The sequence below is a fragment of the Rhinatrema bivittatum genome, chromosome 2 (assembly GCF_901001135.1).
Source record: "Rhinatrema bivittatum chromosome 2, aRhiBiv1.1, whole genome shotgun sequence".
NCBI classification, from domain to species: Eukaryota; Metazoa; Chordata; class Amphibia; order Gymnophiona; family Rhinatrematidae; genus Rhinatrema; species Rhinatrema bivittatum.
This window is the reverse complement of record NC_042616.1, coordinates 721,473,355-721,489,798: the sequence shown is the minus strand read 5'-3', so window position 1 is coordinate 721,489,798 and position 16,444 is coordinate 721,473,355. Positions and strand designations below refer to the sequence as shown.

The 16,444-nt window shown below is 45.5% G+C and overlaps 1 protein-coding gene across 6 annotated transcripts in view; it reads left to right on the top strand.

Annotated features, from left to right (window-relative positions):
• Positions 1-16,444, top strand: part of SNX31 (sorting nexin 31) — a 159,003-nt gene that overhangs the window by 124,282 nt on the left and 18,277 nt on the right. For all 6 annotated transcript variants that reach the window (XM_029591811.1, XM_029591807.1, XM_029591809.1 and 3 more), the window contains 3 exons: positions 8,651-8,743; positions 13,139-13,213; positions 14,484-14,558. In XM_029591811.1, the coding sequence (XP_029447671.1) occupies positions 8,651-8,743; positions 13,139-13,213; positions 14,484-14,558 (243 nt within the window). The remainder of the gene's footprint in view (positions 1-8,650; positions 8,744-13,138; positions 13,214-14,483; positions 14,559-16,444) is intronic.

The window sequence follows — 16,444 nt, the reverse complement described above, 5'->3', positions numbered from 1 at the left end:
ACCATTCATCGCAAAAATCCTGGAACGAGTTGTAAATAAACAACTAACTGAATACCTAAACGACCACAACATTCTTTCCCCAGCGCAGTTCGGTTTCCGCCAATCTCGAAGCATGGAAACCCTCCTAATCTCATTAACGGACTCCATATTACTGAATCTTGAAAACAGACACCCTTGTCTTCTCATCCTCCTAGATCTTACATCAGCATTCGACACGGTCAATCATAACACATTAATAGATCGTCTGTCAGACATTGGAATTAGAGATGAGGCCCTCAAATGGTTCAAATCGTTCCTACAGAACAGACAGTATAAGGTCAAGGTCAACAAGGAAGAATCTCAACCAGTCACCTGCAACTTGGGAGTCCCACAAGGATCGTCACTCTCTCCAACCTTATTCAATATATACCTTCTACCACTCTGCCAGCTCCTCATCAACCTAAATCTCATCCACTACTTATACGCAGATGATGTTCAGATACTGATTCCAATTACTGAATCTCTCCAAAAAACTCTGGACTTCTGGAACTCTTGCAAACAAGCCATCAACAACTTGCTCACTAGCCTCAATCTGATCCTAAATCAAAACAAAACAGAATACCTCCTTATCTCCCAAGACGGAACCTACACACATCCCAGTACCATCCTGTCTACCCAATTAACAATGTCCCCACAAGTCAGAAATCTAGGTGTTTTACTTGACAACCAAATGAATTACAGATCTCTCATAAATAACATCGTAAAGGATGGATTCTTCAAATTACAAGTTTTAAAAAGGCTGAGACCTCTCCTCCATTTTCAAGATTTCCGATTAGTTCTACAAGCAATCATTCTCACGAAAATAGATTACTGCAACTCACTTCTACTGGGCCTCCCTGCTAACGCCATAAAACCGCTACAGATGCTGCAAAACGCTGCAGCAAGGATCTTAACCAAGTCCAACAAAAGAGACCACATCTCTCCCATCTTAAAAAGCCTACACTGGCTTCCCGTCAAATTCAGAATACTTTTCAAAGTGCTCTCAGTAACCCACAAGGCACTACACAACTTGGCACCACTTGAGCTCAAAATCCCTCTCCAATTCCACACCTCTACCAGACCAGTGAGACAAGCCTATAGAAACAACCTTCATATCCCACCGATGAAGTCAGCTTTAAGCAAAAGAGCTTTCTCCACAGCTGGTCCCAAACTCTGGAACACTCTCCCGCCAGAACTCAGATCAGTGCAATGCTCCACTACATTTAAAAAAAGACTCAAGACTTGGTTATTCAACCAAGCTTTCCCATAACATCAACCTGCGGAATATCCCTGCCAATGATCCCTTCGGTGGTAATCCACTAGAGAACTATTTAGATCATCTCTAGAACTCACTTGAACTTTGGCAGTCTAATATCAAAACCCAGTATCATAACTATCAACTGTTTATTTAGCCTACATTAGGCACCGTATCTTTTACTTATGTTATTAACCCCATATATACTAATCCAAGTTATATCGACCTGTTCATTGTAAGACATTTACCTGTCAATGTTATTGTTTAGAATGTAAACCGAATTGATCAGTAATTCTGTTATTGGAAAGTCGGTATATAAAAATGCTAAATAAATAAATAAATAAATAAAAATGATTGAGGTTCTTCAGTTCGTGGAGCCTCCTAAGGAGATCATAGCCGTCCCAGTAAACGAGATCCTTATGGAGTTGCTGCTGAGGATGTGGGAATACTTCCTCAGTGTCTCCTGTGAATAGGAAGGTGGACGGGGGTTACCTCATCTAGAAGGCTTCCAGAGTTGATAAGTGTTAGCTGCCCCACCAATCGATGGTCGAATCCGCTCTCAAGAGGGCCAAGTGCTCTCGGACTCACTCCTCGGCGCCCTCAGGGAAGGACCACAGAGCATTGGATGCTCTTTGGAGGAAGGGGTTCCAAGGCACTGTGCTTATTGCCCGCATCACTGCCTACCAGCTGTACATGAGCCAATACTCGTGGGACATCTGGAAGCAGGTGCAGGAGGTGGCCAAGCAGCTGCCTCAACAGCAGCAAGACACCCTCATGTCACTGATGCACAAGGGTTTGGAGTGTGGAAAACACAGGTTCCGTGCAATATACAATGTTCTCGAAATGGCATCAAGATTCTCTTCAGCAGGAATAGGTGCCCACAGACTGGCATAGCTGCAGGCCTCTGATCTCAGACCAGAAGTGCAGGAACAACTTGCTGACATGCTGTACATTGGAGAGAAACTGTTCGGAGATAGTGAAGAATGCTGTGGCCCAACTCTGGGACCATCATGAAACCCTCCAACAGCTCTTCATCAGCACTCCAGACCCATCCTTCTTATTCTGGACCCCTGCCTCAACAGCTTCCTGGAAGTCTTTCTTTCACCAGAGGATGTACTATCATCTGCCATCTCGATCCCATACACACCATCAGAGCTCTCCCGCAGCTGTTCCAGGCAGCAGAGAGCTCACAAGCCCCAGCAGACTCCTCAGTCAACTCAGGGACGGAGTTTTGACTGGGCTGTACGGGGCATAAGCCCCGGGATGATAGACCCTCCAGTCGGGGGCAGGCTGCTGTTTTGTACAAACCAGTGGCCCAGTGTACCTCGGACCAGTGGGTTTTATCCATCTTCCGCCAGGGGTACCAATTAACCTATTGGGTGTCCCACGAAATTGCCCTCCATGTCCGTCTTGGGGGCCAGTAGCCCATCAGGAGGTGCTACAAACTGAGTTCTTCTCCCTCTTAAAGGCCAGGGTGGTTGAGCCCATACCACCAGGGCAAAGAGGACAGGGATTTTACTCCATTTACTTCCTGATTCCAAAGAGAACAGAAGGATTCCGTCCCATCCTAGACCTGAGGGCCTTGAACAAGTTTCTAAGAAAAGTTCAAGATGGTTTCCCTGGGCACTTTGATTCCCCTTTTGAAAAAAGAGGATTGGCTATGCTCCCTTGACCTAAAGGAGGCATACACCCATATCAAGATCTTCCCTGGTCACAGGAAGTATCTCCAATTTGTGATGGGGAAACAGCACTTCCAGTACTGGGTGTAGCCATTCGGGCTCGCGTACGCCCCATGAGTCTTCACAAAATGTCTAGCTGTCGTGGCGGTGCACCTCCACAGACTGAGAGTGCATGATTTCCTGTATCTGGACAATTGACTGGTCAAGAGCACTTCTCAGGCAGGGGCCATCCAGTCCATGAGCTTGACCATTTGGGAGTTGAGTCACTAGGGTTTGTTCTCAACCACCCAACGTCCCATCTCAGTCCATCATCTCAATTGGGCATCGGAGCCCTGCTAGACATAGTTCAAGCCAAGGCCTTTCTGCCACCCGCCAGAGGGCCTGTCACTCTGACGACCATTGTGACACAAGTGCAACAGAGCCAGCAGGTATCAGCCTGACACATGTTGAGGCTGTTGGGTCACATTGCCACGACAGTCCATGTCACTTCCTTGGCACTATTACACATGTGCAGAGCCCACTGGACCCTGAAGACACAGTGGCACCAGGCTACTCAGGGCCTCCAGGATTGCATCCCAGTCACCCTGTCTCTCCGAGACTCTGTCTTGGTGGTGGGTACTCTTCAATCTGGAACAGGGAGTTTCCTTTTGGAGTCTCCCTGCTCAAATTGTGCTAACTGCGGATGCATGGACTCAGCACCCAGGGGCTGTGGTCCACTCAGTAACGTTCTTGTCAAATCAGCTTCTTGGAGCTTCAGGTGATCAGGGATGTGCTGTGGGCTTTCAGAGATTGGCTGTCTTAACAAAATTGTCCTGATCCAGACAGACAACCAAGTAGCCATGTGGTATGTCAACAAGCAGGGAGGCACAGGATTATACCTCCTGTGTCAGGAAGCAGTCCAGATCTGGTCCTGGGCCCTGGCCCATGGGATAATGCTCAGGGCCATGTACCTGGCCAGAACAGAGAACGTGATGGCAGACAGGCTGAGCTGAGCCTTCAGACCCCCACGAGTGGTCCCTGGACCAGGGGGTAGCAAATTGGATTTTCTTCCTCTAGGAGAGCCCAGATATTAGATTTGTTTGCATCCCTCTGCAACTGGAAAGTGCCTCCTATTCTGCTACCTGTCCAGGTCAGACACCCTTTGCCCATCATTGGGGCAGGGGTCTTCTCTATGCGTATCCTCCAATTCCCTTGGTGGCGAAGACTCTCTTGAAGCTTCGCGAGGACAGAGGGTCTATAATTCCACAGCCCCTCATTGGCCAAGACAGGTCTGGTTTCCACTCCTGTGGGAGTTGTCCATCTGGAAACTAATCAGTCTGGAGACTTCCCCAGATCTCATCATGCAAGAACTGGGCAGGCTGTGGCATCCCAACCTCCAGGCCCTGTCGCTTACTGCCTAGATGTTGAGAGGTTAATCCTGCAGTCTTTTGATCTTTATGAAGATGTCTTGGGTCCTTTGTGGCTTCCAGAAAGCCTTCCACTAGAAAGTCCTATGGACTAAAGTGGAGGAGGTTTTCCGTGTGGTGTGAGCAGAAGGCCCTAGATCCGTTCTCCCGCCCCACACCAAAACTGCTTGACTACCTTCTACACCTTTTGGAGGCTGGCTTAAAAATCAACTCCATCGGGGTTAATCTTAGTGTGATTGGTACATACCACCATGGTGTAGATGGTATGCCCATCTCTGTACAGCCTGTAGTTGTACATTTCATGTGCGGCCTGCTTCAATTGTCCAAGACACAATGGGAGGCCTTCCCTAAGGCCTCCCATTGTGTCTTGGATCTTAATGTGGTATTGGCTCAGGTGATAAAAGCTCCTTTTGAGCTGCTGTGCACCTGTGACCTGACATACTGGACCTGGAAGGTTTATTTTTGGTGGCAGTTACTTCAGCATGCAGGGTCAGAGAGCTGCAGGCTTTAGTGGCTTATCTTTATACTAAGTTCATTAATGACAGGGTGGTATTGGGTATGCACCCTAGGTTCCTGCCTAAGTGGTGACAGATTTCCATTTTAACCAGTCAATCGTCCTGCCAATTTTCTTCCCTAGACCCCATTCGCACCAAGGCAAATGAGCACTGCATGGTCTGGAGTGCAAGCGAGCCTTAGCTTCTATGTGGAGCGAACTGAAGTCCATAGGAAGTTCTCCCAACTTTTTATTTCTTTTGATAGGAATAGGCTGGGTGTTGCCATTGCAAACACACTATCCAGCTGGCTACCAGATTGCATCTCTTTCTGTTATGCTCAGGTGGGACTGCATCTTGAGGGTCATGTCAAGGCTTGTTCTGTCAGAGCCATGGCAGCATCAGCCCATTTGCGAGCAGTTCCCATGGAGGAGATCTGCAAGGCTGTGATGCGATGTGGAGTTCTCTCCACACATTCACATCCCATTACTGTCTGGATAGGGATGGCCGACATGACAGTAGGTTCAGCCAGTCTGTCCTCAGGAACCTGTTCAAGGTGGAGACTCCAACTCTCCCAACCTAGGGCCCGTTGTTTTGGTTCAGGCTGTCTCCCCCTCCCAGCACTGGCTGTGTTGTGCTCGTTGGCACCTGGTTGTGTGTCTGTTGGTCCCCTTTCTGGTATGGAGCAGCCTATAGCTAGGGATTCACTCATGTGAGGACTACCATTCTGCTTGCCTTCAGAGAAAGCACAGTTCCTTACCTATAATGGGTTCTGTGAGGACAGCAGGATGTTAGTCCTCATAAAACCTGCCCGCCACCCCAAGGAGTCGAGTTTTTCCTTTTTTTTTTTTTTTTTTTTTAATTTTTATTGTAATTCTATGTTACGCGATTGAAGAGGGATCCCATGTGGACATGTGGTATAGGGCATGCTCAGTGTGCCTAGTGAAAAATTCTAGAAACTTTGACATAAGTTTTCCACATTGGGCTCCATCTGATGATGTCACCCATGTGTGAGGACTAACATCCTGCTGTCCTCTAAGAACACCTGTTACAGGTAAGCAACTCTGCTTTCTCCTCTCTATAATACACATTCCTACATTCATTCTCACTCACACACACATGTGCACTCACATGCTCACACAAACACGCTTCCTCTCTCTTGTACACATATGCTCTCTCGTACACACATTCTCACATACATGCTGCTTCATATACACACATGCTCACACACATAGTTCCTCTCTCTCATGCACACATACTTTCATACACACATACATGCTACCTCTCTCACACGCTCCCTCTGTCATATACACACATGCTTCCTCTCACATACACACATGCTGTCTCTCATTCACATGCTCCCTGTCATGCGCTCCTGCTCATACCACACTACTTCCCTCTCACACAATCGCCTCCTTTGACAATCATACATGTTCTATCATCTCACACACACAAGTTCCCTCTCTCTCAAACATATATGCTCTCTCACACACAGGCTCTCTCTCTCATACACACATGCACATGCTCACACACACACACACATACTCTTTCTGTCTGAGGCTCTCTCTTACACACCCCCTCTCACCAGATCTCCTCCTCACTCAGTCTGCTGGCAGCCCCACAGCCTGCTTCATCGTTTTACCACTGGTAAGAAGGGGTGCCCTGGCAGCTCCTCAGTCTGGTTCATTCTTCTGCTACTTTCAAGATGGGATTTGCAGGCAGCCCAGCAGCCCTCTTCCTCCTCCTGCCAGTGAGATGGGATGCACCGGCAGCCTGTCTGGCCTCCTTCACTCTTTAGCCACTGCGTGATGGGGTCTGGCAGCGGCTTATCAGCTCCTTCTTGGCACAGACTTCGCAGACCCCCTGTTATGGTCTGGTGGATCCCTAGGGTTCTGTGGACCACAGGTTGGGAACCATGTCATAGGGTCTATACTTGCTGACAACCTGCAGCTTCTATGCTTTCCCAGCAGTTTCCCTCACTTTTGAAGAGATCTGATGTAGGGAAAAGGTGGGGGTCACTGTGGCTGACCCTGCTTCTCACTTATGCCGTGGGCTGATTTTGAGATATGTGCAGTGAGGTTGCCACAAAGCCTGACATGGCCACGCCTTTTGCATCTGCCTGTTCACTTCCATCACTTCCTTTTTCTCTTCTACTTTAGCAAATCCATAAAGATGTAAATATTTGTAGCTGTGGAGGCAACAATAAAAAATTAGAAGCCGAATGTCTGATCTGGATTCTTTATTGGATAGAGACAGATATCTTTTTACAAGCCCAACTCAGGCCGAGTTTCGCCCTCTTAAAATGGGGCTGCATCAGGGGCTATAACATACAACAAATAAAACATTCATAAATAAATAGAAATCATAATTAAAAACAGACATATAAAATGGTAACATACATATATGTGGTGTAACATAAAATGATCCAAACTGTGTGTCTAAAAAAGTATTGAGTGTTATCAATGGAAATGTATTGCCTTTACCTCAGCTTAATTTTTTCCGAATGTCTGAGTGTGCAGGTTGAAAATTATAATTTTGCATCAAATGGTCTGTAATATGTAAATCACAAAATAAGGTTTGAAGATTAATAAAATATGAATTAAATAAAATACATTTATTTATGATTAAGTCTCATAGAAAAGATCCCGTCCTATATTAAAGATGCCACACATTTTATCAATTTTTTAAATGGTTTTAATAATTTAAGTAATGACAGGGCGAAACAAATTAGAAAATACAGAATGTTATACCACATATATGTATGTTACCATTTTATATGTCTGTTTTTAATTACGATTTTATGATTTCTATTTATTTATGAATGTTTTATTTGTTGTATGTTGTAGCCCCTGATGCAGCCCCATTTTAAGAGGGCGAAACTCGGCCTGAGTCGGGCTTGTAAAAAGATATGTCTCTATCCAATAAAGAATCCAGATCGGACATTCGGCTTCTAATTTTGAATTGTTGCTTCGACGGCTTGGTTAGATAACCTCCCTTGTTGCTTCATCAGTCCAATATTTGTAGCTGTACAGAGAAGAATGAAAAATTAAAGTGATTATCTACCAATAATAATGGATTCCATTATTCATCCTCTTCACCTTATAACTGAGACATTTCGAGCACTGCAACCAGGGTTGCTAAGTCTGGAGAAACATTTTTACCAACAGTCTGAAGTAGGGGATATTTGTGTGTGGGAGGTTTCGTTTGTTTTGGGATTTTTTTTTTTTTTTTTTATATTGACAATGCAACATTTTTACTATCTGCTGATAAAACGTATGTGGATGGGGAGGAACCCCTTCAGATTTTGCAAAAGATTTTTTCCCCCCTTATGCGGGAGCCCCCTGAAATTCCTTCGCCTCTGCCAACACAGGAACATGTATACCTGAGCTATGTGCCCATGGCCCATCCTGCATGGTGAAAGAGAAATGCAGCCTGGATTGCCAACTGCCTGGAAGATTATGGGCGCTGCAAAGACATTTCCAGATCTTGCAGACTGGTCCATTTTTCTGCACGTTTTTATGGACAGCCCATGATTGCATTCACTCTGCATTGCGGGGCTTTTTCCTAGGGAAGGAGCTGGCATGTAATTGACAGTCTGCCAAAGGCTTCCAGAGGAGGTGCCAGGAATTGTAGAGATGAAGAGATTAATTATCTCAATGGATGGGGACGTTTTTGGGGGGGGGGGTTCTAGGTAAAAGGCACATGGTGCGACTTGTCAGATCAGTTATGATATCTTAAATAATGTACCATGTGGTGTTCTGTAAAGCAAAGCCATTTTTGCAGTTTCTGTTTTTATTTCAGGGATCAGATCTGGGAGGAGGACAGAAACTGGAGCTGAAGTTTGAGTATCATGAATTCGATACTTGGAGGTGGATCACCATTTACACAGAACAGGTGGGTTTTAGGACCGTAAAGGCTGCTATTGAATTCCAAGCATATGGTGCAGCCAGGTGGAAAGCACTAGAGTCGAGAATTGGTGGTAGAGGAGAAGGGCATGGATAGGTGTGACTTGCCTGATGAGTGGCGTGCACAAGGAGGGGGGTGTAGAGAGATGAGGAGACATAGTAAGGAGCTGCAGAGTGAAGGCTCTTGTAGGTAAGAGAAGCTGTGAGGGGGAAAGGATATGTAGTAACTTGAGAAGATGGTGTGTTATGTGTGTAGCGATTTTGGCAAAAGATAAGTCACGCAGCTGAACTTTGGATAGATTTTAGTGGAGAGAGATGACTCACTGGAAGACCTATGAGAAGCAGATTGCAATAGACTAAGCAGGAGGTGATGATAGAGAGGATAAGGGTTCTGGTAGTTTATTCAGACTTAGTTTTTGGGTACTTGCCAGGTTCTTATGGCCTGGATTGGCCACTGTTGGAAACAGTGGCCAAGCTTGATGGACCCTTGGTCTGACCCAGTATGGCATTTTCTTATGTTCTTATGAAGGGAAGGATTTCAGTGATGTTACAGACAAACAGCACATTTTATCAATGTTTTGGATATGCATAGAGAAGGAGAGAGGAGGACTGAAGCATTAGAGTGTTATCTTCAGAATTAGAAGGGAAGTGGGTTTTGGGAGGAGGGGGTAGATACGGAGCTTTGTCTTGACCATGGTGGCGGTGGGACATCAGGCAGCAATGTCAAACAAGCAGGCTGAGACCTGGGTCTAGATTAATGATGACATTTCTGGTGCAGAAGTAGATCTGGGAATCAGCATAAGTATGACAGGAAATCAGAGCACTAAGGAAGAGAGAAGAGGGCCCAGGACAGAACCCTGAGACACACCAGGGATGGCAGTAGGAGAGGATCTGTCAGAGGAAACCTAAAAGTGCGATGGAAGAAGTAAGAGGACTAAAACCGAAGAGAGTCCTAAAATCCAAGTGAGGACAGAGTATCGAGGAGTAGGTGGCAATCAATAGTGTCAAAATCAGCAGATAGGTCGAGGAGGATAAGGACAGAGTAAAGGCTTTTGGTTTTAGCCATAAAAGGTCATTGGAGACTTTGGCAAGGGCTGTTTCTGTGGAATGTAGAAGGTAAGAAACAGACTGGAGTGAATCAAGACTGGCTTGAGATGAAAGGAAGTCAAAGCAGTGGTGAACATCACGTTTAAGTAGTTTGGAAGCAAAAGGGAGGAAGGAGATGGGACGATAGTTGGCAGGACATATAGCGTCCTGTGAGGGTTTTTTGAAGCGTGGTGCTATCACAGCATGTTTGAAGGCAGCAGGAAAGTGATTGAGGATGGAAAGGATGGCGCTTCCCTTCCAGATCCTCAGCAGTCCCAGAAAAATCTCATTCTAAAAATCCCAGTTCAGATTGGGGTAGGTTTTCAAAACAGTGCGCCACTGTACATGTACACCCGATTTTATAACTTGCGCGCGCAAATTATAAAATCGGGGGTCGGCGTGCACAAGGGGTGCACAGTTGTGCACCTTGTGCGCGCTGAGCCGCGCTGCTTTCCCCCACCCTTTCCTCCCTACCTTTTCCTTGTTCTTTTTTTTTATTTACAAACTTACTTCATCCCTGGGGCTGAAGTAAGTTGCGTGTGCCGGCCCCTGTGCCAGGAGCCTCTGGCCCCGGACCGCCCCTTTTTGCAAGCCCCGGGACTAACACGTGTAACCTTTTGAAAATCCGGCCCATTGGTTCCAGATCATCTCATCCCTTGACCTTGGTCAGATACAGTTTCCTCAACTCTGCACTAAAGCTCCATATAAATACAGAACTCTTCTTCTTGTCCTGCAGGCCTCCACCACAGTTCCTTTTTATTCTCTGTAATCTACGCTGCTTCAATTTTCTTACCACATCTGTCTCTCTGCACATCAGACTTCCTGGAGAGCTTGTGAAAGCATCTCAAACTCCTTTCAACTTCTCCAAAGAACTATCTCTCCCTCTGTCTTTCTGTAAAATCACTCTGGTGCCTCATGGGAGGCATATTTTATACTCCCAGTATGCTGCATACCTCTTTAGAGGAAAACTCTTTGTCACTTAAGTAAATGACCTTCACATACTTTGTCCTCTTTTTGAATTTCCTTTTCCAGAAAGCTTCCAATGTTAAAAGCATAGTGTAACCTTCCAGAACTCCTCTGAACTCCTGTTGACTTTCCACTGCTGGAAGATTCTCATTGTTATTCATAGACAGGGCCAGTGCAAGGGGATTGGGCGCCCTAGGCAGCTTCAGCCTTGCGCCGCCCCCCCCCCCCCCCCCCCCACTCCCTCACTCCCCCACCCTACCAAACCCCCGCAAAACTCATAAAATCACCTGGTGGTCCAGCAGGGTGCCTGGGAGTGATCTGCCGCTCCTGGGCAGTTGGCTGCCAATAACTAAAATGGCACTGGTGGCCTTCAGCCCCTACCATGTGACAGGAGCTACCGGTGCCATTGATTGGCCCCTGTCACATGGTAGGGGCTAAAGGCCACCGCACGATTTTGGTTAGTGGCAGCCAAGTCCCCGGGAGCGGCAGATCGCTCCTGGGCCCTCCGCTGGACTACCAGGGGGGCGTCGGGAGGGTGGCACAACAGGGGGGGGGACACAGAATTTTAAAGGGGCACTTTTTGCCCTTTCAAAATTCTGCTGCCTGAAGCGGCAGCGGCTCTCCCTAACTGTCTGCACCCTAGGCACAGGCCTAGCTCACCTAGTGCTTCCGCCTGCCTTGTACATAGACCCCATTTTTGTCCACTACCAGTACACCATCTAATGGACAATAGGGGCCACAAGGATCAATGTTTCTCCATACCTTCATATTTTACCAAGGTGTACCAGCTTTCCAGTGTTTGTTGTTGTTCTTACGGATATGTCTTTCTCTCCCTGGAGTTTTGCTCACTGACCAGCCCTCCCTAAAACAGGGTAAATTTCAGCCTACTGGTAGCACACAGGGGAGTGCACCCACTAGTCAATGGAATTTATAACCAAGCTCAAGATGCTTCCTCTCATAATCTATCTGTATTTCTTCTGTAGTGAGCCTCGGGTCTCTAAAAGAACTATTTTTCACAGGGAACAAACTGTAGAGCTGTCCAATCAAATGTCCAGCAACTGGTATAAATTGATAGGTGGATTCAAATCTCAATTCAAGTCCAGGGCCAATCAAAATAATATGCACGACTGTTAATGCACCACGCTACTAAAGGTGTGATGTTCACTAAAGAAGAAATGCTGGTAGCAGACCGTGAGCAGAGTCTGTTCAAGCGGCAGTTTTCCCCGACGTTTATACCACCAAATCCAGGCATGGTACACCAAAACACTAAGGTCGAGTTTGTTAAATTGAAAGGAGTACCTTCAAAGATTGAAGTTTTGGGTTAATTTCAAACCAAATGGACCATATTTTGAATTAGTTCATGCAGTTTTGAAGGGATTTTGCATCCAGTGAGAAAAGAGAGCTACTCTTAGTCAGTTTTGAATCAGTATTTGTTGTGCATAATCTCTTAATTTGTGTGACAAAGCTTAAAATTGTGGAGAGATCTGCACGCATGACACCATATTAGTTAGAAAGAGTTCTATAGTATACAGATTTTTGTTCTATTTTAATAAAACCCACTTGGTATATTTTGACTAATTGTTGTGTGGGACTCCCAAATGCTTCTTTCATTTTGATATTTTGACTTGCATGGGAACAAAATTTTCATTTCTACTGTTATTTATAGAATTCACATAGGGGAGGTGCCTTTAGATTCCAGTTAGAAAACCAACACCACATCCATGAACAAGGGGGAGTGGTAAACTGAAAATCAAAAGTGCAGCAGCTTGTCATCTGGAAAGATCACAAAGTGATGTTTTAAATTGGGCTGGAAGCAATTCAAATATATGCCTATTGCATAGAGCGCATGCTGTGCATTCCCAGTTTTGTCACAACATATATATAAGAAATTTTTGCCTAGAATTTTATATTTTTCTTTTGGAATCAAGTGGGACAATAAAATAGTCATTTGGGGATGAATTTTCAAAAGCATTTATATACACAAAACCCATTTTTATGAATGTAAATGGGCTTTTGAAAGTTACCTGGGGAATTCTGCACAAAGATACATACAAAAGGGATTCCATGCATACTTTTACATACATTGCCAAGAGGCATTCTGGGAAGGGGGAGTGGAGCTGGGGTGGGGAAACCATGTGCGCACACATGCACGCGTACCTGCTCCCTGGCAGGTATACATGCATGCCTATATGCCAGGCGTACCCACTGATTTTTCAAAGCAGACTTCTATGCATAAGTTTGCTTTAGTCCACATTTCCAAAATCTACATGTACTTCCTACATGCAGGCTTTATAAAATAACCTCTTCCATGTTTTGTTTTTCTCCTTTCTAGGCATTTCTACTGAGCAGCTGCCTACGTAAGATTTTGTCAGAGCAGCTGATGCCCACCAAAGGAGATCTAGAAATGGTAAGTTGTTACCTCTCTTCAGACTTTCCTATGCGATGTACTCCAAACCCACTAACACCAAGTCAGCGTTTGATTGAGAGACACAAGGAAATCCCAGTTGTGTTGGAGATGGTTAGGACTGAGGGTGAGTTCCTGTTCCTGGGTTACACTGGTATGGTCCTGCCCTGAGCACAGCTGTTTTCTATCAATAGCTGTTTTAACTGCTTTCAAAATGTGATGTAAGCTGGACCTAAGTGGGTTTGATTTTGAGGGAATGCAAAGTTCTGCATGGAGACTGGGAGAAAATGAAAGGCCATGTGCGTGCTTTAAATTGGTAAAACAAATATTATGGGAGCACTGGCCTGGGAATCCAATCCAGAAGAGCTGGATTGGATTCCCAGATCAGATCTTCTACTGTCCGGGTTGCCTGGGGCTGGGGATGCTAGAGAGGGGTGGAAGAGGGAATCTGTCATCACAGAGTGACAGCTAGCAGTTTGCTTTAGGGTCCACGTAAGCCAGATTCAAGAAGGGGCCGGCGCTGGCCAAGCAATGTTGCCACAATGACTGGGCTGAGTTTGGGGGGGGGGGGGGGGGGGGCAAGGGATGCAAAATGGGAGAGGTGGGGAGGGAAACTCCTGGCCATCGTAAATAAAGGCTGATGGCCCAACAGAGACCAGATCCAATGAGTTGAAAGCCCAAAGGAGCAGGAAGAGCTACAGGATTTAAAAATAATAATAAAACAAAACAACAAAACCTATTTCTTCTTCACATATTATAATATGCAAAGAGACTGTTGTAAATGGTGTGCGTGTAAATAACTGGACATTTGTGTTCACAGTTTACACATCTGTTGCATTTATGTATACATGCAACTACTCTAGATCTGACAGAAATATAGGTACAGAAACCTTTTTAAGTGGCTGCAGCAGAATGGAAAGCGAAGAGGTCTTTTGCAGAGTCAAACATCATCAGCTGGTCCTAAAAAAAATTCTTCCACTTCCCAACTGGACAGGAAACCCAATGATAAGAACTAGAAGTAAAATATGTCAGAGAATAGCCTCCTGTAATCAATAATGAGATCTCGAGTTTGCAAAATAGATGTTAAGAGAGCTCCTTTACGTTTTGAGTATCCTCCAGGGCAGCCGGTGCCCATGAGAAGATGGCACTGCAGGAGGCGTTACTCCCTCCAAACGTGGAAGGAAGGGGGGATCTGCCCATTTACATTGCGTACACAGATATGTTCTTAATTTTAAAGGGTGTGTACTGATTTGAATCTCACTAACTCTTCCAGCAGATTGAAGTACCTGTATTAGATTCAGTGAAGAAGTCCAGCAAACAGCAAAGAAAGTTCAGTGGGGACCTGCAGGTAAGAAACTCGTGTCGCAGAGTGAGCAACTTCACTTTTTGGAGAAAATGCACTGCTTGTTATCGCAGCAGAAAGGTCCTACCTCCTAAAATGTTTTGTTTGGATCACATCCGCTTTTTATTCAGATCTAGATTGCCCAGGCCCATGCTTTTCTGCAGCACGTTTCCATAATGTTTGCAGGTTAGCTTTACGTTACTTGATCTGTACAGAGAAACCAGTTTTTTGTGAAAAAATTTCAATTTTTTGGAAAATTCTGCTTCCAAAAATAGCTTTCTGGTAGATCCCATGACGTTGCTGTTGTGCTGTGGCAGGGAGCCTCAGGTTCAAGTTCCTTGTTCGCTGAGGGCTGGCGGAGCTGAGACATGCTGTGGAGGCAATACCCTTGAGCTCAGGAGGCTGGAAAGATGGCTGCCACTTCCATTTTTACCTCATTTGCTGGGATCCATACCAATTCCATTGACAGGAAGGGAGAGGAGAAGGGACCAAGGCAGATATCCACTAAATATATTGACAATGGAGACTGTGCAGTTTTTCAAGTTAGAACCAAGACAGAGAGCCTTTCAGAGCGGTAGCTGGAATCTGGTCTGGGTCAGGAATTACAGAATATCATGGGGACAGGTCTGGGCCCTCCATAATACTTCGCCCCGATGTTCATAAAGAAAAAGCAGAAAGGCAAGAAATAATCTTTAAAAAGAAATCATTTTGAATGTAATTTTCTGGGTACTCTTTAGAGGAAAGGAGCAGGTTAAAGTTACCATCAGGTGCTAAGTTATTGCATGAGGATGCTATCTTGTCAACCTTTGATTCTTGACCTCTGTGCTCAGCATTTCCTACACTGCTCTTAGCTCTGGAGATTTTCACCCCCTCCCCCCCCCCCCCCCGCACATCAGTGTTCACGGAAGAACCTAAGGTGCCTTGTACCAAAGATTTTTTGCCGCAGCTCAGGGGTACATTCTACAGCAAGAGCTAGAAAAATCCATGCCACTTTCACATAGTTGTACGTGCACAAAAGCCAATTTTATTGAAGAATGCACAAGCTTTAAAAATGTTATTTTAAACAAATTTCTGTAACGTCCAACCTATTGTCATATTTCTTTTTTCTTGCCACCAACAACCAACACTTCCCAGTGCCAAATGAACTCCCACACGATCAGCAAATCACATTGGTATTTTTTTTTTTTCCAAAAATACAAAGCAAAATCCTTGTGCCCATGCATATAACGCACACTAAATGTATTATTTGCAAAAAGGAAAACTTCAAACAGCCCACACAGAAAACATTCTTCAATCTTCATGCTTTCTCTCAAGAATGGGCTTCAGTTGCCTGTACAATAATTACAGTACACCTGTATGGCTTTAAAACACGAGGCCGCAGTTTATTTCATAACATAACCTGAGCCCTCTAACTTATTATACAAACAATGCCAAATCACTAGCCCCTTTCCCCCTCCTCCTCCTCCTCCTCGTTCCTCTTCACTTACCACCGCGTCCCAATGGTAAAAGAAAGCCAACATTCCCCCTCTTACCCCGCCACAGCCCCAAGTGAGGGTAAGTCCACGGCCTGAGCATCGGCTCCCCCCCCCCCCCCCCCCCGGTTATAGGCCATCCCATGTAGCGGCCCCCAAACCTACACGAGATTCTTCCCCCCACACCCCCACCCCTCCAATGCCCTTTACAATCCAGTACTAACACTTATCAATTTAGGGCTCGGGTTTCCGCCACAAACAAAGACAACCTTGGTTATCTTTGTTCCCCCACTGTGGCCCCTAACCCCTTTAAGTTGTTGCTCCAAAACCTTACTGCAAAGCATTGTTAAAGAAGTCGATGCCTCCTCCAAAAGGTGCACACCAGCAGGACGGAATAAACTTCCTAACACCTCCCCTGAC